The following is a 27,046-nucleotide window of genomic DNA, read 5'->3' as shown; positions in this document are numbered from 1 at the left end:
AAACAAATTTTACTATTTATAAAAAACACATTTTATTTACATAAATTACAAGAAAAGCACAAACTGGTCCACTATGTTCTACATTAAAAACGTCTTGAATATATTACATTGAACAGATTTACTATAATTTACTCCATTGTTGCAAGTAGAATCTCCAAAAAAACAAGAGCTATAATTTCCTTTATTGGCATCTCCTTCAAAACTGCTACGAGTCAAAGAACAAAATGACATAATTGGGACATTTGTACTCACAGCACTCTGAGGACAACAAAGTCAGGATGGTCGCCTGCGTGACCCTGTCTGTTTCTGAGACACCTGATTCAGGACTAGTGATTATATTACTCTGTTTACAAGACTTGGCAAAATATATATATATATATATATAAATAAACCCAACTTGATCTTCACAAGGAGGACGTTGTGGAGTCCACCACCTCTCGTCCGTTACAAACTGTCGGAACAACGTTAGAGGCTGACGCTGCAAAAGCAAAGAAAAAAGATTTAAGATTTTTGTTACAGAACAATAATTATCCAGATAATGTATGCAGCATTTGATAAATCCCTCTAGTGTTTAGTTGTTTTTTTTATTTATATACCAGCCTAAACTGACTTGCTTTGAATCAGCTAAACAGGTAATCTAGCATTAATCTGAGAAACTCCCAGAAGGCCCAAAGTTGCTCTGGGTGTGTTACTGTGGACTCAAATGCAAGAATCTGCTTAATCTGGTAAAGTTTTCCAAAATCACACAGGAACATAAATGACAGCAAACATGGGAACAAAGGTGCTCCAACCAGATGAAATCAAGCATGAAATATCTGGCCTACATTCAGGCTGAATACCTGGCACACTTTCCAGATTTGTGTTTATTTATTTTACTGAAAACCATTCTTTCTTTTCCTCCTTTTTACGATTATATGCTACTTTGTGTGCGTTTGTCAGAAAATCCCACAGAACTACATTGAAACTTAGAATTGTGATGTGACAGGGGTGTGAACACTTTTTCAACAATAACAATCAAGAAAATCACTCGTCTCCCAAACGAGCTGGAAGTTTAGCAACTCAATTAATTTACATTCAGTGGAATATATCACATTTATTAACATTAATATCAAGTTGATTTTCTGAAATGATGTAAAACCAGATAATTATCTCATCAGTGTCCCTCGGGCTTTATTTGTGCTTCGTTTATGTTCTGACAATTTTCTGAAGGAATGAAATGGATTTAAAAAAAAACACTTTCTTTTGCAAGAAAAGTGTAAAAACAACAAACACTTGGCGTAATAACCAGATTATCAGCTCTATGACCCACCTAAGACTGCCGTCTCATCTCGTTTAACATGTTTTATTAAACGTATCTTTTTATGATCGTGAGGCTTGGCTTCTTCACGACCCGGAGCGAGTTCTGAAATCCATTCACACCCAGTGGTCCGAATAATTAGATGCTTTTATTATTTATTCTTTTACGACAATACCTTGAGAAAAACTGGAGGCCGGACCGGTGTTGACGCTGAAGCGGGTGGTGGCCACTCGGAGGTTGCAGACATTCTTCTGAGGTTGAAACAAGATGATGTGGATTTTTGGAGCGAAGAGGCAGCCCAGCACCACAGACCCACTGAGACTGACGGAGATGCACATGGTGGTCGTCTGCACCTGCAGGGTGAAAAAGGGATGAAAAGATTCCCTGTTAAACACCAAAAACTTTGGAGTGTGAATACTTTTTTTAAGACATTTTTTTTGCTTCTTACAAACATTTCTTCAATGCAATCAAAAAGCCCCAAGTCAGGAAACCCAGGAGTAAACACATCTTTTCAATTTTAGAGTCAAAGAAAGGTGAAACCGAGGAAGAAACCGGATGACATCCGTGACGCCGCCTATAATTGCACATCGCGAGTTATAACGTTTTATTTGTTTGTCAATCAGCAACTTAACCCTCAGTCATTTTTGCCTCACCGTGCTCGCCCTGCTGTTTCCACTCAGTCTGCTCCATCATTTCCAACCCCTTCACAGCCTTTTTCCTCCCGCCTTAACAAGAGGATACAGCCCAGCATTTTAACGGTGTGTGCCAAGCGCGCTATTTCACAAGAACCACAGCAGGTGTTTGTTATCACCCAGAATGTTAATGCTGATATTAAAACGGTGTGAGCACCAAGTGCAGCGCTGTGCACCAACTGTTCTGCCGTGAGGATAATATCAGGGAGGCAGCAAGTGAACAAAAGCAGCTTTTAGCAGAACAGCTTCCCTAGATTTATCACATGGTTTTGCGGGAGAATTGCAATTATTTACTTAATTTATAGAAGCATAGTTACTGTTAATACTACATATAAATGCTGAAAGTTTTCTATTTTTAATGGATTATGTTGAACATTGTTGAATTAGATTGAAGTGAACTGATGTTGGATTTTAATTGAGCCTCTTTACTTTTCACACAGCGTCCTGTGATTAGGAGTGCTGGAGCTGAATGTTTATGACAGTGTCATGTCAGTCTTATTCAACCCCCTTCAAATAAAGTGTTACCGAGCCAGTCGGACATTTACATCAAGGGTCCTTCTGGAAACTTGATGTTGGTCTGCATTATCCATTACAAAGCTGGTTTTGATGCAACTTCGGGCTCATCGTCCTGTTGGGTCACAGAGCTTAACTTTCAACCATTTGGCTGTTAAACTAAGATCAAGTTGAATCATTTGAACAGCTCCTATTTACTCAACTCTGTTTGTGCAACGCCCTGATGCCACTACCTTTGCTCGAGGGTGATAGTTTGGCTTTGAAGGTTGAAATTTGAATAAAGTTGGGTGTTTTGAACAAGACAATGATGCCAAATCTACATCATTTAGTCATCCTCAGTGCCCAGGCTTCTGTACAGTAAATGGCCTGTATATATCATTTGCATCTTAAGTGGATGAGAGATAATTAGCACGAAACTTGTGCATCCAGATGCTGTTTTTAAAGTTGATTGAAGTTGTATCATCACTCTACACTGGAAAAGAATGGTTCGAATGCATTAAAAGCTGCTGATGACTGTATGTAAACTTCTGACTGTTACTATCACTATTACTACTGCTGCTGCTGCTCAATGGAACTGTTTAGAAAGGTAGAGATTAAGAAAAAACCTTCAGGTTCATAGCTTTTATGCATTATTTTCAATTATTATTTATGTATAGTCGTTTATTATCTTTCTGTAATTCTTCTCTTTTTTGTCAGGAAGCACAGTTTATGTTACACCCATTACAAAATAAAAGTATGTTACAACTCCTAAACTCAGTTGTATCCCAAGCTGAAGAAAAAGCTTCTCCTCTCTGAAGTTTAAAAGAAAGGGTTTGTTTACTTTTTAGCGACCAAAAATTATTTTAAAGGGTGAGTTTGAGAGAGGACAAAGGAGGAATGAACTCAAAGTAAATCAGTTTAACTGTTAACCAGCAATTAGTGAACCGTCATGCTGACAAGAGGGCAGCCTGAAATGGGGTTTTGTGTTACCTCTCTCTGAGCCAACTTTAGCTTCTCGTCCTCTAGAAACATTCTCAACACTCACGGTTGTTTTAGTCTGAAAGGCTACCTGTGGAGGAAGGTGTTGGTTGGTTTATTTGTCCCATATTGTTAAAATATTGGTTGGTTTCCCACTTTGGAACTTTGTTAAATCAAATTGCATATGAAGTAGGAAACCGTTTTATTAAAAAAAAAAAAAAATCAATGACTGACATTGAGCAAGTTTAGATAAAACTTGAATAAGATAAGTATACAAAGTGTTTGGCTGATCAATTTTTGGTCCAATTGGTGAGGAAGAAAATATTAATGGATTGGTGTCTTTTCTCCGTGTTTGTCTGAGTCACGGCTTAAATGCACACAGGAACCGACATCTTCTTGGAGAGAGCATGCCACAGGCCTGTCAATCGGCTACAGGCAGAATTTGAGAAATTGGAGACCTTGTTGCACCGAGCTGCTAATAAGAGAAATGAAATGCAATTTATTTTTGATTCGTTCTTCAACCAGCAAAGAGACATCAACTCGTAAACAACCGAACTTGTTCAATGAAAACTCTCCCCAGCTGGAAACTGCACTTTCTGTGCTCAAGGTTTCCAACAGAAAAAAACCTTTCAAGGACGAAATCAAGCTTGCATTTAAATTTTAATATATCAGTCACAAATTTATAGTTATGAATAATTTATATTCATAGCTATGAGGAACTACAAACCAATTATAGATCATTTAAAGCAAAATTCAAAATCATAAAACAGGCATTCATATTTAGCGACACTTTGACATGTACCGACAGGCATTTAGACAAACAACCTTAAGTTATGACAGAATAACAACAAACCTCTTATATCACGAAGGTTTCTGGATATGATTTTAAAAAGTCTTGATACAAAAAAGGTTCCTCTTTTAAATTACTTTGAGAATGATTGCAAAGTTATTTTGCTCTTAATGCAGCCAAGGTTCCTGATGATGCAAACTTTAAGCTTAATACTGTATCGCCTCTATGTAGCAGTCATAGAGTGATCTACCTCTGCTTGAAGATGAATTAGAAACACAGTGATGTTCACACTGGGTTGATGATCGTACACACAGAATATTTTGTGATTCACTTTTAAATCCAACAGCTACCAGCACTTTCATTCTGGGAGACCCCCAGTTGAAACTCTCCACTATTTTTATGTGATCCATCAAATGTGCCATTCGTGGCTCTGCAGATTGTATTTAGCATTGTTTACTATTTCTTGGCTGACTGCAATCTAATCTGTATTTGTTATTCAGCTGAAGATTTCCACTGGGGTGTGACAACAATCTGAGTGGGGTTGTAAAAACCAGGAGAACACTGGTAACGTGTCACCGCCTGTGAAAACTAGAGGCTCTCCGCCAACTCAGTCGCTTCAGTAATTATTCATCGGTCAAAGAGGGGTTTTGCATCCACCTAATGAGTCCATTCAAGCTGTGAATTACGTTGCCTAAAGGGGCCAGAGGAAGGTTTTCCTCTGAGCATCCCTGAAGTCCCAGGATAGAGGGAGCACAGCTGGGACTCAGCACCCCAGTCTTTCACACTCCATTCCACACAGCTACACACGGGGACACACAGAGACATTCAGTTCCCATTTAGCCTTCGTGGTCTTGCCTGCCTTTTCCGTGTTTCTGCAGAGGCAGCTGTGTCAGGAGGCTCCGTCGCCTTTTTCCTCTCTCCTGTTTCTCTTTCATTGCGTGCTGGTGAGATCCCAGAGGGATAATCTCTCGCAACTAAGGACAGGACTTCTACCAATTCACTTTATCTCTCTGTGCCTGCAGATAGCTGTCACCCATTCAGCAACACATTTATGTATTTATCAATTTATCTGTTTGTGTGTGTGTGTGTGTGTGTGTGTGTGTGTGTGTGTGTGTGTGTGTGTGCGTGCGTGCGTGCGTGCGTGCGTGCGTGCGTGCGTGCGTGCGTGCGTGCGTGCGTGCGTGCGTGCGTGCGTGCGTGTGTGTGTGTGTGTGCCTAAAAAAAATATCTGAGCACTAGTTAAACCTTGAATTCTGAGTCAGATATGACTCAAAAGCTAAGCATTTTTTCAGGTGACGCATTGAGAAAAATATTCTAGTATGGACCAGCATATTATAGAGGAAAGGTCAGAATATTTTAAGTAACGTTAATAGCTTACACCATATCTGCAATAGGTAACTCTTGACTTTTTCTTTAATTATCATGTTTCCAAATTAGGTTGTGCAGGAGACTGACATTTTGTACAGAAACACTTTTTTAATGACCCTTTAACCTGTTGCCAGGCTTCCTTTCTGTTGTTATTGTCAGATAAAACTATTAACTATCACATTACCGTCAGAGTGTGAATGTGTGGGTGAATGGCTGAATGTAGTGTGAAGCATTTTGGAGTCTCTTGGACTAGATAAAGGGCCAAACAACTACAGGACATTTACTATTTATAGAAGGCCACCAGCAATCTTCCTATGCAAAACACAAACACTGGTTTAACTGTTTGTCCATCCAAAGTGTTGTACAACATGGAGGGTAAGTTCAGCTCAGAGGGTTTTCAATTCAGCTAAACAGAACAGATTTTAGAGTTGACAAAAGGTTGCTCCAAGTCGATGAATCTTTCTTTGAAAAACAGTTAAAGTGGTGCATAACTTTGAATTTGAATTTTTTTTTTTTTTTAAAAGCCAGCATTACTACTTTTATTTTTATCTCACATAGAGTTGAGTTTTAGTGCTTGAAGTGTCATCTTTAAAATTTGAAGGGGCACAACTAAGCAGCATATTTTATGTTTTAAATAGTTGGAATTATAATGGCTCAGTCATAGTGAAGCTCTAATCTGATTGAATTTGTTATTTCCCTAAGAGGCTGTGGGTGTTTGGGCATTTGACATATCCTCCATTTATTGCATACATGTTTTAATAGGATCCTGTTTCGTTTGGGAATTTGAAGCCTGTTAATTAAGAGCATTATTGTGGGGCTAATTGGTGCGTTTTGTATCCTGTTTGTTAGTTTTTCTCCTTTCTGGGTTTCTGAGTTCAACACACTTCACCACAATCCCCAGTCAAGACCTTCTGAGCAGACAGGCTTTAAGCAAGCGCTGCACCGATGCATATAAAATACAATTTCCAGCACAGAGGAAGCCATTATCTACAGGGATGTATTCCACTCAGATTTTAAGAGCCCTAAACCATCTGAACAAAAAATTTAAATGGTAACCGCAGCACATGCTGAATGCAATGCAAAAGATATGTTATCTTAGAAGAAGGAGACCGCGTGAATGCCCATACGACCTAGTTTAACTTACCCTGTAGTCGCTGGCAGTGACATAGAAAATGGGTTGAAAGGCCAGCCAGATGATGCAGGTGGTGTACATGGTGAACCCAATGAACTTGGCCTCGTTGAAGTTTTCCGGGCATTTTCGGGTCTTGAAGGCGTAGACTGTGCAGAGGATGATGAGTAGGCAGTTGTAGGTGAGCGACACGAGCATGCTGGAGTCTTTGCTGTTGCACTTAAGAGTAACTATGTCTCTCTTCTCCGGGCTCACTTCCTTCCTCACACCCGGGGCCTCCACCAACATCCACACCACCACCACCACCAGCTGGCAGGAGATCAGAGCGCCACAAATGGCAACCTGGGAGGCTGGGCTGATGAAGCGAGGCCTCTGGGCGCCGTCCTTCACTCCGCTGAAAATCCGAGCAATGCGATTGGTCTTGGTGAGGAGCGCTGAGTAGCACACAGCAAATGAGGTGCCTAAGCCTAACCGGCGCAGCGTGCATACTGCTGTGGAAGGCTTGGCAATGTAGATGAACGTCATGCTGTAGCACATCAGCACTCCCAGCAGAAGGATGTAGGTGAGCTCACGTCCGCTGGCCTTTACTACAGGTGTCTCATTGTTTTTAAGAAAGAGCCCAATGACAAATAGTGTACTCATCATCCCCAGACAGGAAATAGTGACAGGTCCAATGGCCCAGGCGTCTTCCCACCGAATGTACTCCTCAGGTAGGTCGTAACAGCCTGTGAGATTGGCCAGAGGCCACTCTCCGAAGCTGCAGTCAGCACAGGTGAACTCGTCCTGAAGGTACTGGTACGGCTGGCAGGGGATACATATCCAGCAGCACACGTCCCCAGGCTGCATGCTTTTTATCTCATTCTTCCTGCAAGGGTCGCTACACTGGGATGTGGGCACGACGTGGCCAGACCAGGGAATCAGGCTGGTGTTTAAGGTCAGGCTCTGAGCCCAGTAGCCAACGCTGCGGTAGACGTAGCGCCCGCCCTCTTTGTGGTAGTGGAAAATGTTGTAGCGCCCAACGCTGTCTCCAAAGGCATCGAAACGAACTACATTCTCTGTGTCGGGGGGACGAAAGGGCGCTGAAAGGAAAGAGAAGAGAGGACAGACAAAAAGTGTTAGGCTGTTGCACAAAGAGTAACAAGCAGAGCACAAACACAAAACCAGGAGTCAGTCACAAAGAATACTTAATTTAAAGACGTTTAGGACACATTGTAGAGCATGTATCATTTCTAATAAGAATTTGTCATCATTTAAATGTAGCATAGCTTCTTACTGAGACAGAACATATTGTAGGAGCTCTCACATAGTATGTCAAAGTACTGTTATTCTACAGCATACAAGGTTTCTTTGTCAGTTTTGGAATACCTTTTAAAATATACAACATTCTTATTTATATAAGCAATAGTTATACTGACAGCTGCTTCATAACTATATGATTTATTTTCTTTTATCTTCTCTGACTTGGCTAGAAGCAAGTTACGTCATATTTGATAGAGTAAATGTGTTTATGCTCAGTTTTTTCTTCACAAACACATAATTTATTGTCTCACTAAAGTTTTGTCTGCAGATGTATCCAGACAAACCTCCTAACAGTTTTCTAACTTTTAGCCAAATAAAAAAAAGGGGTTATCCCAGGCCGCTTTGTTATTTCAATATATTGAGTTTAAAAAAAAGACCTGTTTCCAATTCCTCTGTCATTCATTCTATAAGCATATTTTATATAAATATGGAGACTGTGCTTTTGCATCCTTCCCCAGATGCTTGACTTGACATAAGGTACATCTCTTCATCTGCTGAAACCATCTGCAAACATATGAGAGCATATTGCATGTTTACAGATTCACCTATTGCAGCTGAGTCTGAGCTGATTGAAGCTAGTTATGACTCATAGCATGCCAGAAAGTCCAACAAAACTACACTTAGTTCGACTTTATGGAATGCCCGGAACTTTTTTGTCCAACAGACTTTTCTGAAACAAGACACGAAAATGCCTTAAAATTTTAGAAATTATAGAAAACATTGACATGTGACTATTAAAAATGATAGATCTTGAGTAAAGTTACAACTGGAATCACTATTTTAGTACGGTACTATTATTTGCAATGTTTAAGGCATAGTTATATCTGCATGACTAGGAAGTCACACAATGTTAAGGGGTCATTTCGCTTACATTGAGTCATTTTTTGTAAACTCGTGTTTACATCACACTTATGTTATTATTTAATACATATACAGAGTTTATTGGTCCACCTGTCTTTTCCTCAGAGGGCTGTGATACCACTAATTTAAGGGCTTTAATCCACTTCAAAGCCTCTAGATAGTCAAATCCTCTGGGTATGTTTTTTTTTTCCTTCTTTTTTTAGAAAATGTGAAGAGCAGAAAAGCACAGCTGGATAAGAGCACACTACCCCCTCCTTTATTTTTCATCACTGAAAATGTCAGTATTTCCATAAATCGAAGGATAACCCAAAGCCCTCATAAAAGTGAGAGCATTGGAATAGGTAAGATTATCATTTGCAATGTGTGGAGGAGCCAATGCAGAAGCAGTTACACATTTTCTTATTTTTTTACTTGTCTATAAAAATATGAAAACAAGTGTCGATGTGCCTGAGACGTTCAGTTGAAGGCTTTTGTTCAGATGTATAAACAAACACCACAACATTAGGGAATAGAGAGAAATTGTTTCATCTTTTCTAACTAAATTATTACAAAAGTGATCTGCAGCAGCAGTGGAGGGATATGTATAATCCGCTTGCCACTAAATCAATATTTCACATAAAATTGGTGCAATTAATAAACTGCTTTAATCTAATTTGGCATGTGCAAATTGGATATGGAAAGATTAAAATGTCCTACATTGAGGCTTAATACACAAAGGAGTTGGCCAGATGTTAGAATAACTAAACATAATTAAGTTTCCTCAAACTTTGCAGAACACAGCAGATATTAAACCCAAACACAAAACATTTATAGTGCTTAGTAAACACGTTTTGAATGACTTTCAGTTTTTCTTTGGACTTATTTGGATGAACTTGATTTCTTTAAAAACCAGGAAAGAAAACCTGACAGGACCTCAAAATGCACCATCATTTAGGTAATTAATTTTATCTGAAAATAACACTTTAGAATTCAATTGTTGGTTCTAAAACACTATCTTATGTCAAACTGAGTTTTATTTGCTGTTTTTTTATGCTTCTAGTATAAAACGTTTCTAGAGAATTGTATTTTTGTGGCAGGTTGCTGCAGAAAAGCGCCTAAATGTCCAATTTTGCATTGGTTCTTTTTCTGTGGTTTTCTGCTATATGGAGATACAGCACATTTACTCTTTGGGTTTTAGAAAAATTTTATGCCTGAACGATTCCTGGGTCACACTGAAGTGGCCTAACAAACAAAAAACATCTCTGACAATCGTCTGGAAGACTTTGAAAGACATGAGAAGTATTGCCGTGCACCAGCTTACAAGGCAAAGAAAGTCTGGCAGGTCGGAGGAAAAATATAAAAGATGAAGAATACCTTTGCACAATGATTCAGCATAACATTATGACCACTGACAGGTGAAGTGAATAACACTGATTATTTCTTAGGAATTGTATCTGTTGCTTCGAAGACAGTATGTTGCAAGGAAACATTTTGTCCTTGAAGTTGCTGTAGAAGCAAGAAAAATGCATAAAGAATAAGCAAATGCTCAAACTACTGAGTCAGAGCATTTCCAGAACTTTTGTGGGGCGTTCCCAGTCCGCAGCTCTAAGCGTCCATCAAAAGTGGTGCAAGAAAGGAAGAGAGGTGAAACAGCGACAGGGAAACGGGAGCAGAGGCTGGTCAGCTCCGTCTAATAGAAAAGCTTCTACAGCTCAAACTGCTAAGCAAGTAAAAGTTGGTTGTAATAGAAAAGTGTAAGAATAGACAGCGAATTGCAGTTTGTTACATAAGAGCCTACATAGCTGCACAGCTGTCAGGGTGCCCATTCTTACCGCTGTCCACTGCCAAAAGAACCAACACTGGACATGTGAACATCAGAATCGGACCCTTGGGCAATGTAAGAATGTGGTCTGTTCTGATGAATCATGTTTTCTGTAACATTATTTGGATAACCTCAGGCATATGCATCACATACAGGAAGGAGTAAAGCGGTGGAGACAGAAAGTCGAGTGCTGTCATCTGTAAGGATGTCACTTTGACATATTATACCTACCTAAACTATATTGTAGACGATGAACACCCGGTCATGGAAACAGATGACTCCAGCTTCTTTCAGCAGAATAATACGCCCAACAACACGGTTCACAAAGAGTTTTATGAGTCTATGAGTTTTAGGTACAAACATTTCCAATCAATGGAGCTCAACTTTGCAATTTAAAGGGTAACAAATTAAAGGATACCTCAACAGATTAGGGATGTTTTATCAGTGACAGCCTTTTAAGGAGTGCAACCGAATAAAGGGGGCAAAGACACCAATAGGAAGAAGTCATAATGCTATGCCTAACTGATGCTAACTGAGCATAAATATTAACTAACTTGTGTCTTGAGCATTTTTTTAGACTAACTGTTTTAATAAAAATTGTACTTACCATCAAACTTGACTTTCAAGATGTAGTCCCTGTAAAACTTGCGTCCATTTCCTGGTTTGAGAGCGTCACACACCTTGGTGGAGTTTGGGCACAAGGCCTGCCTCATGTTGTGCAAGGCAGTGGCCATGGCGTAGACAGCATTGATCACAAACATGATCTTAGATTCTGGCTGAAATGGAACTTCGTGGAGTGAGTGTTTTCCACAGACCAGGTCATGGAGACTGCACTGGAACTGGTTTTCCCAAAATTCCCTGAACCAGGGGTTTCTGGTGTTGTTATAAGGATGCAGAGTGGTGAAGTATTGGTTGAAGTGGGGGATTTGATAAGAAGCCAGTTCAATAGTGAACGCCCCGTCTGCCACAGCTTCACTTCCTCTCACCACGCTCTCCTGCGCCCCCCAGCCATCACTGGCCACCCAGGTGAAGGTGACGTTCATCCGATTAGCCGCCACCAGCAGTTCCCGGGCATCCTCGCTGCGGGTGAACAGGATGACCACTTTGGCGTTGGACTTCTGCTGAAGGGAGCGGATGACGTTCTCGTAGCTCCAGCGGCTCATCGATCGGCTCACCTTGGCCGACGTGGCAATGCAAATCTGTCGAGCGCGCGCCTCCTGCTGGAAGGCGTCGATACCAGTCTCACCATAGTCACCTTCAGAGGCCACAGTCGATACGTAGGTCCAGTTAAAGTAACGCAGGATTTCTGCCATGGCTTTGGCCTGGTAGAAGTCAGGGGGCACTGTGCGAGCAAAGTAGTCATAGCGAGTCTTGTCACTCAGCTTGGCACTTGTAGAAGCGTAGCTGATTTGGGGGATTTGAAAAAGTCGCAGGAGATTTGCAACCTGTAATAAAATAGAGCACATCAAACAATGATTGCCAGGTTTATACCAACCTTTGCACAGTTTAGATAAATCTTGTTCATTAACAATGCTACAGCACCTTGTAAAGATGTTGCCTTTCTCCGCATTTTTGCAGAGGCTACTACGACCCAAAAGTCAAATTTATTTGATCGGTAGTTTATATGATACACCCAAATATCCATTTAGAGGTGGACGTTTGAAACTTTTCCTATTTTTTCCTATTTTTTTTTTTTTTTCTTTTTTTTGAGAGCTTTTGTCAGTGTTGTGACACAGTATACGGGACAGAGAAGAAACTGCAGATTAGTTTTTGCTTCAGGCACATTTTTGGATGCCTAAGGGGAGCCAGACTCATACATTCAAAAGAACATCAACTTACGGTTTAGCTAAAGTCGACTCTCCGAGAAGCGCACTTTAAAGAACACATCTTGAATGCCGATGAGTTATTTCAAAGAGGGTTCAGAAGGAAATTCACATTCGAAGAGTATTTCCATTTCACATCTATGTTTTGGAATCACCAACTCAACTTTTGCCTATAATGAGTGAGACAGGAGAAGCGTTGACAGTTGTAACTTTAATCTACAGTTATGTAAAAAATAAAATAAAATAAAAACCAGAAAAAGTCATCTTCTAGAGATTTGAAAAACTGTAGGTTTTGTGTGAAGCACATTGAACTGCCTTGTTGCTGAAATGTGCTCCACAAATAAACTCGAGTCGACTTGACTCGTCAATGCCGCCGTCACTCAGCTGATTCTGGAACGCCTTTCAGCTCGTTTTGAACTTTACACCGACAAAATATTGAGCAGTCTCAGTTCAGTCTGTATCAATTACCAAAGAGCAGCAACGCTAGCTGCAAAAGCACCTCAGTTTAGCTGCAATTTGGGTTGACAGTGGTGTGGGGAAAAGAATGACGACACACATCTGCAACATTTAATTATTTTGTGATGAAGTATTTTAAGGTCAAGTTTATTAGACAGATCAGTGAAACACATGACTGATTATTTCAAATGAGTTCAAAAGTTTATTTCCCCCCCTGAGCGTTTTAGGTCAGCTGGAGAAAGGCTGGCAGCGCAGACAGCATAATAATTACATTTGCGTGTGACAGTTACTGTCTTTCCTTAAACTACTTTGACAGCCTCCCTAAACTTGTGAAGCGGCGTCTGGAGGCAGCGTGCTCACTCTTTCACAAAGAAACCAGACTGTAATCAAAAGTGGCAAGTGACATTAACACTGATTACTTTGTTCATTATCAGATTACTCAGTCCTTTTACGAAGACTCACAAAACCAATTTCTGTTCTTACAGCTTCTAACGAGTTTTTTTTTTTTTTTCATAATCATCTCATGACAATAAATTAATACCACCCAGCGTAATGTGATGGAAGGCACGCTTCTCAGTTATTGGCAGCCCTGATACAGATGTGTATGGAAACCAACGGCTACCAGCCTCTTACCATACAGAAATGCTGCTACCTATGAGAACGTTTGCACATATCTGTGGTTTGAAAGGTGGCGTAAATGAGCGTGGTCGTGTTAGGTGCACGTCAATCTGAATAATTTAGGAAACAGAGTTTGCATTTTTTTTGATTGATATGATTTAGAAATTACATATCTTCAACAATCAGACATTTATTTAAAGTACTTCATGTTTTTAAGCCTTTAGTGTCATTCATTTATTAGAAGCCAGACAGATGGAAGAATGAGGAGAGAAGGGGAAGACATGCAGTGTGTGATCAGTAATTGAACCAGCAGTAACTCCACTGAGGACTGGATCCTCTGCATATGGTGCAGATTCACTTTTGCATTTTTATTGGCATTCTTTATGTTCAGTTTCTTGGTTTATTCTTGCGTTTGGATTTATGTCTTTCAGATTATCATCAGGTCTTTCCCCCCTGGGTTTGCAGTTTCCTTATGTAGAGTTTTGCTCCCTGTTCCGTTATTAATCCTCCCTCAGCCTGCCTGTTTGCTCTCCTTCACATCTCTTCCTAATCCCCTGATCACATCTGCATTGAATAGCTTTCCCCACTTCCTCTCAGCATAATCTCACGAGTTTTTATCGTTCTTTGCTGGTTCATCTGTTCTCCTGGACTCTGCTTTATACTGGTTATTATTATTATAATTTTTTTAGCTTTAGCTACCTTCAGCGAATGCCATTTTAGATTTTCAGTCCTTATTGATATAATGGCATCAAACTGTTTTATTTCTGTTTTGCATCTGCAAACCTTCAATTGGACCTTTCATATCTACCATGTTAGTGACACTATAAAATGTATACAACAGTTTATTTTGGGGTTCAAGACAATGTGGTTGCAAGGCATAAATTATTAATAATTACTGAGGACACTTAGATCTGTTAACAGGCAGTCCTTGAATTTTAATAGTTAAACAGGCTTAATTATTAGGAAAATGTTAAAACTATGATTCATCAGACAACAAAAAAGGTCAGATCAAATCTGAAAAGTTTGTTTTGATGTTGTTGTCCAACCACAGAAGTAGTTTTGTAATTTGTGGCAGTTTTGTTTCACTTTTAGCCACCAGAGGTGAATTTTAATAACGGCGCGAGTCAAAAAGCTGGATTAGATTGACCAGTTTCCTAGGAGTTTGTCTGTCCCTTGTGTACGGTACTTTCTGTCAGTATTAACAGAGAAAGGGATTGTGTGGAGGTGTGAGGAACGGTGGCTGTGTTCTTATGTGCTTTAGAGCGTAAACCGCCGGGAAAAAAGGTCATATTTGTCTTATTTAACATTCTGTTCAGTGCATCTTGACTTGTGCTGCCACCGCTGTCGGCACCAACGCTGAAAAACAGACACAGTATTGATCAAAACTGCTGCCAAAGAAAGAGGATGAGGGTGGCAGAAAAATGTGATTCCTATTAAGATTATAACTATCAAAAATGAATCCCTACTGAGATCTGATCAGAGGTAAAGTTTGAGGATTTATTGATTTGTTTTTGATGAAAGGTGGACTATGGGGTTAAAATTGGATGAAATGTGTCAAATGAGTGGATAGATGCCTTACTAAGCTTTAACTTGAAAGAGATGTTGTTGAAGAATGGTAAATGGGCTGAACTTACATGGCATTTTTACAGTCATACTGTCTGCTCAAAGCCCCTTCACACTACAGCCATACACACTTATGAACACACATATTTATACGCTGAGATCGGTGGGCAGGTGCTGTTCCCATGGTAACATCGACACGCGACAGGATGAAGCTGGAATCGAACCTACAACCTTCAAAACATCGGAAGACGACTTCTCTACTCACAGTCACATGTACTGTATGTATACACATCAGTCACCACTACTGATTCATTTTAATGGTTTGGCCTACAGAGTAGTTGCAGGGAACAGTGTGACAGGAAGTGGAGAAAGTTTAATAAGTACTACTCCTGTTGAGTTTTTTTTTTCTACAAAGATGTCTTTTTACAGTCTAAAGGAACAATATATCTAAACTTTGAACTTTCTTCTTATTTTAGATTTGAAACTTGTGATTCACTGTGTAAAAGGATATAATTTTTTTCTCTCACTGTCTGACATTAAATCTGTAATTATTATGACTACTGCGCATTATTTCAAATCTGACAGTGTGACACAAAGGTTATCAGTCTTTTTACTCAGACAGCTGAGAATCAGAAGAAAATCTGACAGAAATTCTAATAAATAGCTGGATAACTAATAAAGATTGGTATATTTTAGCAAAGTGTTTTTTAATAGAGAGCAGTGCAACAAAAAGTAAAGAAGCATTTATTTAATAATGGAATGATCTCTTTAAAATAAGCGAGGGATGCTGATGCGGCTCAGCTGTACATTTGGTGCGTTCCTGTTCGGTACGAGCAGCAGAGCTCTCTGTAGGTCAACGGACTCCAAGGAGTTCATTAACTGTAACTTTCAGAGTATGGCATTTTTCAGAAATTATTCACTCCATTGTAAGATTGTTGAGAGCATTTCAGCAGGAATTTATGTCCAAAAATGTCTGAGTGGTTCAGTTTTCTTGCTCTTTATTAAAGTATAAAAAAAATCCAATTCTACTCGGTCTATGTTTCTTGATTTTATGTTTTAAAAAAAGCAGGAAAAGGAGAGGAAGGTTTTTTTTTTTATTGTACCTTTGGCAGTAGAAAAATATTTTCTTTTTTGCTCGTGTTGGTCTATAAAATAATTAATACGTTGCCTTGGATACCTTCGTGTACTGTCATAAGTATCTTTTGAGCATTTAGAAGTGGTTATTCTCAGGAGTCTTTCAGCCAATACTCAGGTTTCACATAAAGTTAACATTTCATATTTACGCTTTCATTTGAGACACTTCATTGCAGCTCTGGTTCCAAGATTAGGATTGTTGTCTTGCTGTAAAATAAACCACAGGTGTTTTATCTGGCTCCAACAGGCTTTCTTTCAGGATTGCGCTGTAATTTGCTCCATCAATTCTGTCCAGCCTCCTTGTCCCTGGATAAGAAAAGGTATCCCCCACAGCATCATGCTGTCACCACCATGCTCTACTATGAATATTGTGTGTTTAAGGAGATGTACAGCGTTCACCCAGTATGGCACATAGATTAAAAAGTTTAATCCCAGCATTATGTGGAGACTGCAGAAAACCTTAACTTGTACTTTTATGCTAGTTTTTCCAACAAATGTCTGTAAATTTCTCTTTATATAATTTTATAGTACAATGATTTTATACAAAACTAAGATAATGCCACTAAATAAAATGATTGTAAATAATGCTGTTGTATGTTGAAAGGATGTTAAGCTTGGTTAGAAAAAATTGTACCGGATTATATTTGCTTTTCATAGAAATAAGAACTAACAAATAAGCTTTAGAAAAGGCATTTTTAAATCATAACATATTATTTTCTACTAAAGATACATTCGGAAAAAAGCCAAACTACTGTCATGAAAAAGAAATAAAAAAAAAATACCTGAGACAATTAGCAAAATCATTAGTGGTCCGTGTACGATATCATTCAACACCAGGATAAGATTTTCTTTTTAATCATTCATCCATAAAGCAGGAATTTGTCAGTGCTTGCAGCACAGCGTGAGTAATTTCTATATGGTTACATTAAACAGAGCTCTAATCTTCTTATAAAAGAAGCCATGTTCAAAAGGCTGTGAGGCAGTGACAGACAAGACACTGATGCTTATAAGGGAACCTTTAGATCTTTACAAGCATTACATAAAGAGCCAAATCTCTCCAACCTGCCAAAACTCATCAACGGGATGCTGAAGACTGAGTCTGTCATGTGACAGTGATGGGGATAATCAAGCTGAACTGTTGGACATGAAAATACAGAATCCTCCTGAATCATTCAGGATAGAATTATTATTGCCAAATGTTACAGTGTAGAAAACGATCAGCTAACCGGCCACTACAACGCAAAGATTTTCTTTGACTAATCTCTGCTTTGATGACTTCAAAGGAGCAAGAGATACGATTGAAGAGGACAGCACACAAAGCTAGAGGAGTAAACTACATGTCATCAGAGAGTGTATCGCCAGAAAAAGGTGGAGATGTGTCATGTATAAAGTCATGGTTGGCAGTAAATAGGTTTCTGCTTTCTTTCTTTCCTTGTGTTTATTGCTTGCAATTGGTTCTGCGACCTCTGGACAAAAGCTGCAAGTTACCATCGAAGCTGGGAGAGTGTTTATTTTGTTATTCAAACTGTCAGTTTTTTTGTTTTGTTTTGTGCGTGCTTTTTCAATTGGGCTTTTCTCCTGTCCTCCTTCACTGGTTTGGCTTTTCATACTTCTTTATTTCATCATTTTAGATATGTATGCTATTCACTTTGTAGAATAAGTGAATCTTGAGCAGAGTAGCTTTCATATTTAAAGGCTTTTAGGCATGAGGTGACCACCTAACAATGAGGAGGTTTTCCACTCTGTCCTTAGAATTGCCCTAATTCTTAACAGACAGTGAACATCTGGATTTCTAGTGGCAACCATGCATCGAATCTTGAAGAAGACTATTTACTCTGTTCTGTGGACCATTGTTTCTCGATTTTTGGACGTTCATTCCACCGTCAAAAAAGTCAGAAACCAGCATCTTTTGGCAAAAGCTTGCCGCAAAGCATCACACTTCATCCACAGGCGGCTTGCTTTCTTTCCATAATGCATCCTGGTGGCGTGTCTTCCTTATGCAAGCAATGCCCATGGACTCAACCATCCAAATGATTTGAAAGAAAATGGGATTCAGCAGACCAGGACACCTTCGTCTATTGCTCCTTCAGCTGACTGTAATGCTCAACTGGATGATTTTGATGGGAGACAGTCGGACCGAACCCCAGACCAGGAAAAGGAGCCTCAGAGGCAAAAAACTAACAAAAAAAGAGAAACATGCACATTGTGCGCTGCAAAAGCTTTTTGGAAAAGAATCGGGATCACATTCTTAGCAGCTTCAGTACTTCCAGTCATTTTGGGACATTGCAGAAAAAAGAAAAATGTTCTGCAGACATCCCGACATTTCCATCTTTACTAGAAACTTTCATACCGAAAGTACGTTGTGTTTCGATCTACTGATTTACCATGTTACAGTAATCCCTTTCTAACTGTGTAAAACTGAATGAATAAACTAATGATTACAAAATCATAAATAACTGAACATGAATTAAAACATCTTAAAATATAAAAGTAAAAATAAGCATATATTTGTAAATATAAATCAGAAACAGTTTATTTACAAATATTTAAATGGCAAATGGTGCATGGGCATTGCAATAATAATGTGTGAAGCTAAAGAGTGCTATCAAAATATTTCCCACGAGAAACTTAGTGATACATTTTTTTGATGAATTGTGTTTTTTCTACATGATGAACCTCCGTGTCCAGCATGTTCGTCATGCTCAGGCATAAAAATATAGGTATTTTTGGTCTATATCCAAAAAACTCAAAATCTTAATTGCTAAGAAACTCAAAATAGCTTTTTCAAACTTATAAAATACCTTCTAATGAACTTAACATGTTATAGAAACACATGACAAATATATAACATTTTGATTAAAGACTTTTGTGTTTGTCTCAGAACATTTTGTCACAACTTCAGCCAGAATAATAAAAACACACATTAAATCCTCAGAGGACAGTGCCTTTTGCGACTTGCAGCCAGTGTAAAAATATTTTCCATCTTGAAAGCTGCAAGGGGAGAAGAGAAGATGAAAAAGCAACCTGTTGCACTGCCTGCTTTTAGAAAAAGAGCACAGGAACGCTGTAAGAAGACCTGTGCTCACTGCACCATGTACCCGGGGCGTAATGAGGACAGCGTGATGCAGTCAGCTGCTACGCTGGGGGCGAGGGAGTCCTGGTGCTCGGTGTAGGGCGACAGCATGGAGCACATACCCCTCTGTCCGGGACGCAAAACAATGACCCAATTTTTATTATGTGAAGAGAAAAGGAAGAGAGTGCAAGCTGTTCACATCTGTTGAGTTTGATGGGGTGTTTTGTGCTGAAACAGCAATAGTTCAATGTGCTTTTTGAGAGCGAGAGACACAGAAGAGAGAGAAATAAGAGGCTTGGAAGGGCAAAAGTGAAAGCAAGTAGAAGGGTAATTGAACAGGTAATTTTAAAACAAAGTAACTGAACCATCTCTGAAAGATTAAGAAATATATTCTTATTTAGAAATTGTATTCTAATTTATGTTACAGTGAGAATATGGAAAATGATTTGTTCACGGTGGCTTTAAAATTAATCAGAGAATATTTGTTGACGCTGCCTGAGCAACATACACAACAAATCTGCGAAATTATTTTCTAGCTCTTGTTTCCACAAATGATGGTTAGGACTGCGGCCCAACAAAGGAATAAAAACAGAGACAGAGAGACGTGGCAACATCAGAGTGGCCTGATCCAGGAAATATCAGCCCTACTTTGTTGGATGGTCATGATTATTTCTACATGAAAAGCCCATCTCCTCTTCCCAGAAGACTGTCTCTGGGTGTGCGTCTGCAGCAATAACACTATTCCCAAAGCAGCGGTCGTTAGCTCCACTCAGTGTCACACGTGTATGGCCCGGCACGGCTCCGTGAAACACCCCGACATATGCGTGCATCAGCAGTGGACAGCCACGAACATTATATTTACACGTTAAAAGTATTACGCAGTAAAAAAAATAATAAAAATCTGTGCCAGATGATTTCTTGCGATTTTTAATTTAGCCACATGGTTTTAATGAGAAGCCTGTTGAAAACGAAATGCGCAACTTTACAGGGAGGAGCCAAATCACAACTCCTGTTTGTTTGTGTTGATTTTTGTTTAACTGAGTTATTGCTGAATGTATATCTTAATCACTTCTTATGTTAATTAAAGGTTCAGGTTGAAGTGTGATTATACTTGATCGATGCTAAATAAACCTCGTCTAATTATCAGAGACTTTTTATATCCTCTTCATTAACTTTTTTTTTTTTTTTTTTTTGACTGCTTCCACTTGAAAAGCATTAATATCAGAATCAGTGGAGGGCTCAACAGCTGCCTGCCACCAGCTGACAAAATGCTCAGATGCTGCTTGGATGTTTTTTCTACCATGTTGTGTAATTTATGACACTTTAATTATTTTTACACTGATCTGTTGGAGATCTCCCAGGAAATGCTTTCTATCTTTTTGTAAGCTAACAAACTATCACATGACAATAAATTGATCTGATATACTCAGTTGGTGCCACTGGAGTCATGCAGCTGTTAAGATTGCATTTAAGTGTAAAGTTGCACATCATTTAATCGTGAAATTAGTAACTCTGTGACATTAAGGCTTCTTAATTTAGTGACAACTGCATCAGAGGTGCACGGTTTGATACTAAAATGTCATTTGGTTGATCATTTTCAGGTGCTGCTCACTGTACTTCGTTGTGAGATTGATCCATTAGATTCAGAGAGCGTTCGCAGAGCGGTGGACACGGTATGTATTTCAACAGCTCGTATATTGGATTCTGCCGAGCCACTGAATAATCCAATCACTGTCAATTATTCACAATTTCAGAGCACATTATTCAGTTTCATCTATGAATGATGCATTTCCACGAAACCACTTATCACCATAGTTCTTCCTGATGTAGATATGTGAGTTTTAGTGTATAAATCCTCTGCATGAATCATCGGTGCTCTCGTATCAGAGGGAGCCTCTCTGAAATGAAGCAGAGTTATGTGTGATGGATTTAAATCGGATTGCTGAAAGTTCCTAAATACAATATACTAAATCATCAATGTTTTTATGGGTTCTGTGGGTTTTGGAACGTGCCACTTTTAGTTAATTGCCCGAATGGTGAAATCTCACTTTACATGAATTCATGAAAAGTTGTTGTACGCGTCCCACAGCTTTCAGAGATTTCCTCCTGTAACTGATTTGTTCTGCGAACATTAGAGAGCTTGATATTCAAAAGGTGTCGTCCTTCTTCTGTGCCCTGGTGGTTATGATCCTCTGCCTGCTGATTCTCTCTCACCAGTGAGGCAGACATAGCAGCACTATCTGCTGTTTGGGTAGCAAAAGCAGGCTTGTTCATGGTTTATTCAAAAGCAAACACTTGAGGCAAGATGCTCCTGGGCTGTAATAGGAGGATACAGCACGGTTTGGATTAATCTACACATTTAAGACAATGCATGGCAACAAAGCAAATACGCTCTAACAGCCAGCCTGTTGAAGCATATGAATATATTTTATAACATTTTATATGTCTTCAGAGTTGCATCCTGCAGAGTTTGCGCTGCAGGATGTTTTCCCAGGAACTAGGGTAACTTTCTAAGGATCTTCTTGAACCCCCATTTTTTTTCCAAAGTAGGACCATTAGCAAAATCGGATTACCTGGTAGATATTTTAGTTGCTGCATTATGTCTGCTCTGTTCTGTTTTCATTTTCGTCTTTAGACGGTGTAGACGGTGATGCTGTCAGCTCTCAAGAGTGAAGACTGTTGGTGTATGACAGTCTCATGTCTGTCATGACATGCTAATGCTCAATATCTGGGCAACAGAGACGATACGTCACAGTCACATGTACTGGATGACACCATCAGCTGTTAGCAAGCTAATCCACCTCATTTGCTTTTGCTGCTCCTCTTTAAATCTCTGTCTGCTTGTTTGGTTAGAAACCCAGAAAGAGATCCTTGCCCATTATGGTCGATAGGCGTCTCCCAATTTAAACTTACCGACAGTTCAAACCTTTTGTTAACTTTGTAATAGGTAAAGTAAGGTAAGGTAATTTTATGTATACACATTTTCAGCAACAAGGCAGTTCAGAGTGATTTACATGAAGGAAATACAACAAAACAGCAAACCAAAAGAAAGACAAAAAGGCAAAAGTATAAAACTACATATTGGTTCCCCATGATTAATAAGAATAAGAATAGGTAATCCATAATTTATAAAATAGTAGAGGTTTCTCTGGATTCTTGTTTTGATAAAACTAAATGTTGGTTCTTCTCCATGTTTGAGTCTATAAAACTAGATGATGGTACTTTTTAAGTTTGCTCTGGATTTGTAAACTAACAGGAGTTTCTCTAGGTCTTGCTCCTATATTAAAAGTTTAATGATAAATGTTGATCTAAGCTAAGTTTCTCTAGATAAACTAATAAGATTTGGATTTTAAGTTTGCTCTAATTCCTGCTCTGGGTTGAGTGAAGTGTAAAGCTAAATATTCCTGTCCTGGATTTCTAATTAAGAATAAATACTGCACAATTTATAAAGTAGAAGGAGTTTTTCTGGATCTTAAGTTTGTTCTAACTAATACCAATGTTTCTGTTTCTGCCTAAAGTAATAAGTGCTCCACAGTTTATAAAAGTAGCTAAATGTTGTTCTCAGGTAATGAGTAATCCACAGTTTCTAATAGCAACAGGTTTCTTGGTTGCCAAACACAACATTTACATACAGCCATTCATTTTTGTTCTACATCTTACATTTAATACTTTAATCAAATCAGCTCTCTATAAACAACTGTTTACAGTTTTGTTGCTGGAAATCATCCCTTTTATTTTTCCTCTACTGCTACAATTAGCAGTCAAAACGGTCATAGTTAATTTAGCATCTATCACACATTCCAACCAAAACTACTATGAAACAATCAAATTTTAATGCAGTCTAGGTCTGATTTCATGTTTTTTTTAATCACATTCTGGGCTGTGCTGCTGCAGTGGGCAGTCATGCGTCTCACTAGATCACTGAAGTTGGTTAAAATGAAAAAGAGGTCTGTGGCACAGTGGGGAATGCAGGGCCTCTGAATTCAGCTTTGCTTAGTGCCTCTTGCAACCTTAGGTCACCTCTGAATGGTAAACTTGCTTGACTTTTTCCATACTTTCCCCACTGCGTAAATTAAGAGCCTGTATGTAGTAAACAGGTCACCGTGGAAAAACCACGAGGGGAATGTTCAAGGCTAAATACTCGAGTCACAGAAATTTCTCTGCAAGCACACTCAAACTGTCCAGATGGCTCTACAGACCTCCCTCTAACTGTTCATAAGATCCAGGCTTTGCTTGTCGAGCGTTACGAAGCCATGTGACTCACTCCATCTCCTTCTCCGCGCTTACGTCTGCCCGTCACTGTCTCAGTGTTTCTGTGAAACACGATCCTTTGGTGCGATTGCTCGACATCCTCTGTGTGTGCCTGCACACCTCTGCCAAGCCACCAGACAGCCCGGCTGCAGCCACAGATGGGGGGGGGGGGGGAGATGGGGCCTCGCCTGTGAGAGAGCGTCACAGAACTTCGCCTTCTCGCTTCAACTCAATCTGTGCCCGTATAACGCCAGCGCGGCCGGGCCCGGAGCCAGAACCGCCCTCGTATCTGCGATTGTCACCACACAACACCAGCAGCACAGCAACACAATTTGACGTTGTGACACATTTAGACGGCACTCGGCGTTCTTACCACCTGCTGGTTTTGCCGTGTTCTGCCTTCATGTTCTACGTCGCCTCGACAGCGAGGGGCTTTTTAGATGGATGCTGTTGTGTTTCCTATAACTGCCTTCCCTCCGAGGTGAAATATACCCATCTGTATTAACCGCCTGCTGTTGTCACCAAGGGGCAGACTTTGTAACCTTTCACACAGCGGGGCTGGTTCACCAAAAGGTCTGACAGGCTATAGATTATGCACAAACCAGGCAGTTGGAAAGGACAAAGAAATTAGGTGGAGATCGTATCCAGCGGCAGCACAGAAATGCCACACGTTCCCTTGCCCCAAATACATATCTTTGTGTAATAATATCATCAGCTGGGCAATAAAACGTCTACAAAGATACACCTCATCTTATTTGTAAAGGGCACGGTTTACGCAGCAAATCTTTAAAGCCTTACGAATGTGCAAAAAAATAATTACGCGGTCACAGGCCGCTTGCTATGAGCACATTTATGCTGCCATGATTAAACACTCGCCGGCCAGCCAAGACAAAGAGCCGTATCTCAGTGCAGAAAGCTATTCATGGTGAGAAAGAGAGCTGCGTCCTGTGGTTTACTCCCACTGATGGGGAAGATACAGATAGAAGCTCAGGCAGACCTCAGGCTCTTAATAGCACATCCATAAATTACCACAAGACAAGGGCAGTCTCTAAGGAGTCCCAGATGCAGGGTTTCGCTAAAATTACACCTCGTTTATCAACTCCTTTATTTCCAAGCTGTGTGCTTTTCACCAGGAATCCTTCCACCGTTGCTCTGAATCCTCCTCTTACATCACTTCCCTGGGAGCCCTCGATCTGTGCGCTCATGACTGTACTGTACTGTCATGCTGTTTTGTCATCATTACAGTAGATGCTCGCAAAGCTCTTCAATATCTAGAACAGCCTACACAATTAAAGACAATCACTGCTGATTTCAGTTAAGTTGTTAGTTTTTAGATCAGAAACTGCTGATCTATGGGAGTTTCACACATGATCATATTTCTGGAGAGTGGTTTGAAATGGAGCAATGGGAAGCGGTTGTGTGGACAAAAATATCAAAGGTCAATTTCAAAGGTCAGAGGGGAATCTGCCGACTGCTTTGACGTGACACGTTACAACTGAGCTATGTAGAATGCCGTCTCTGAACGCGCAGCATGAAGGAAATGGGCAACGACACCACACCAGGCGTTCCTCCTGTCTGCTAAAAGCTGAAAAGTGTTTTGCACCACCTCACCAAAATTGGAGGAAAATAGATTGAGAAAACATTGCCGGGTCTGACGAGCCTCAATTTCAGCTGCAACAGTCAGACGGTAGGACCAGAATGTGGGATAAACAACATGAAAGAACGGATTCAGCTTGCCTTGGACGAGCAGTTGAAGCTGCTGCCGTTTGGCGCAGGGGCGTGGCAGATGCTATCGTGTTAAAATATCTGACACCTTGTCGACTCTGTGCCACTTAAAATAGGGAGAGTCTCCGTTTTAACCATCCAGTTACCTTGAAACTTGACAGAAACTGTTGGCTACTCACAACGGGAAGCAGACAGCCACAGGCAGGGTTACATCATCATCTTTGGTCTAGAAGCGATCTGAATCCAATTATATTTCTAGGAGGGCCGAAGTACGTTCCTTTCTTTAAAGGAGCGTATATCTGGAACAGGAAGCGGCTGCAGCTGAAGTGAGGCGAAGCATGCTTTTTGAAGTGAGCGAGAAAGACTTTGTCCTCTGGCTGGCTGAGTCAGGATGATGATGATGTCTCTGATTTAATGATTTCGAGCATGCATATTTGTGGATATTTACAAATCTCATTTCCAAAAGGACACACCGTCTCCTCTTCACAATGACTTGGAACTGCACCGATGTAGAAACTGCGTTACAGCCAAGGATTCGGAGAGCCAATTAGCAGAGATTTCCTCGTATCAGCCTGAATGAGCCAAAAGGAGCAGAGCGTAATCAGGCTGTCGCTAGTCATCCCGTCAGCCAGTCCCAAGTGCAACATCTGTAGCTCGTCTGCCTCTGACAGGACCACTGCCAAAGTGTAAATTACAGGGGAAGAGAAAGAGATCCTCTAAATTAGATCTCTCAGGCAGATTTGTGTTCAGGTAAACAGATCCTCCTGTGGAACTGATACTCATTAAGTCCCAGGGTTAAGATCTTGCAAAGGGTAATTGTGAGGGGTATTTAAGTCTAAGTGGGCTGTTATAATATTTCACACTCGCAGCTGAATCCTGCTTTATGTCTTCTCTCTCCAGCCCACAATAGCTCCAAGCATCGTCTGATAGAGTCTTTAAAAGGCTGTCTTACAGTAAAAACAGTAAAACTCATCACATATGCCTACCTGGATAGAGACATCACTGTAGGAGCCTCCAATGACCCCAGAGATGGCGAGAGGGACGTCATCGTGAATGGCGTAGGAACCGTCAGGGCACGTGTACTCGCTGTCGTCCACTTTGGTGAGCGAGGCCCTGACAAACTCCAGGGACTGCTCCAGAGCGTAGGTGTCCTTGGAACAGGTGTCCAGTATGTGGGCTCCGAGTCTGATCCCAGGAAGGATCCGCTCATCTCTGTTGATTTCATCCAAGGCCAGCAGCATCGCCTCCAGTCTCTGGATCCCTCTCTGTGAATTGATCTTCCCACAGTCTTCCAACCCCTCGCCCTTCTGATGCACAGGAAACAAGCCGCCAATCATTAGATCTCCTTCCAGGGTGATCTCCTTCTTGGAGTCCGTGTTATAAGCCACCACAGGCAGGCCGTGTGTCGCCCGGGTAAAGAGGGAAACGCATAGACAGAGCAGGCCGAGATGGGACAGCCATAGGGGTCGGGGCACGGGGCGCACCCCCCACGTGGGGGATTTCCCCAATGACATGTCCCTGGAGAAAACAATGACACTGTCCTGCCTGTGGGGTCTTGCTCAGCGGCTGGTCAGAGCTGACGATGGTGCCACCGAAAGGAACAAAAAAGAAAAATCTCAAAGGCGCAGCAGCACCAGCAAATCTCAAAGCGCTGTTGTTTTTATTCTGACAGAGGCCATGTACAGCATCGCCGCCA

The 27,046-nt window shown here is 40.3% G+C and overlaps 1 protein-coding gene across 1 annotated transcript; it reads right to left on the bottom strand.

Annotated features, from left to right (window-relative positions):
* Window positions 1-7: 7 nt before the first annotated feature.
* On the bottom strand, window positions 8-27,046 carry grm2a (glutamate receptor, metabotropic 2a). Its single transcript, XM_088005589.1, has 5 exons — window positions 26,337-27,046; window positions 11,315-12,152; window positions 6,762-7,825; window positions 1,473-1,650; window positions 8-478 (listed from the first exon to the last, which is right to left on the bottom strand). The coding sequence occupies exons 1-5, from the start codon at window positions 26,862-26,864 to the stop codon at window positions 405-407; spliced, it is 2,682 nt and encodes an 893-aa protein (XP_087861715.1). The 5' UTR covers window positions 26,865-27,046; the 3' UTR covers window positions 8-404.

The sequence above is a fragment of the Poecilia mexicana genome, unplaced genomic scaffold (genome assembly GCF_051168715.1).
Source record: "Poecilia mexicana isolate PSO_F unplaced genomic scaffold, ASM5116871v1 scaffold_5, whole genome shotgun sequence".
Lineage (NCBI taxonomy): Eukaryota > Metazoa > Chordata > Actinopteri > Cyprinodontiformes > Poeciliidae > Poecilia > Poecilia mexicana.
This window is presented reverse-complemented; position numbering and strand designations above follow the sequence as displayed.

Coding starts and splice junctions, on each gene's coding strand:
- grm2a (XM_088005589.1), bottom strand. CDS start 26,864: ATGTCATTGGGGAAATCCCCCACGTGGGGGGTGCGCCCCGTGCCCCGA. Junction 7,826..11,314: donor CTTGAAAGTCAAGTTTGATG/GTAAGTACAATT, acceptor CTTTCCTTTCAG/CGCCCTTTCGTCCCCCCGAC. Junction 479..1,472: donor GGCCTCCAGTTTTTCTCAAG/GTATTGTCGTAA, acceptor TTGCTTTTGCAG/CGTCAGCCTCTAACGTTGTT.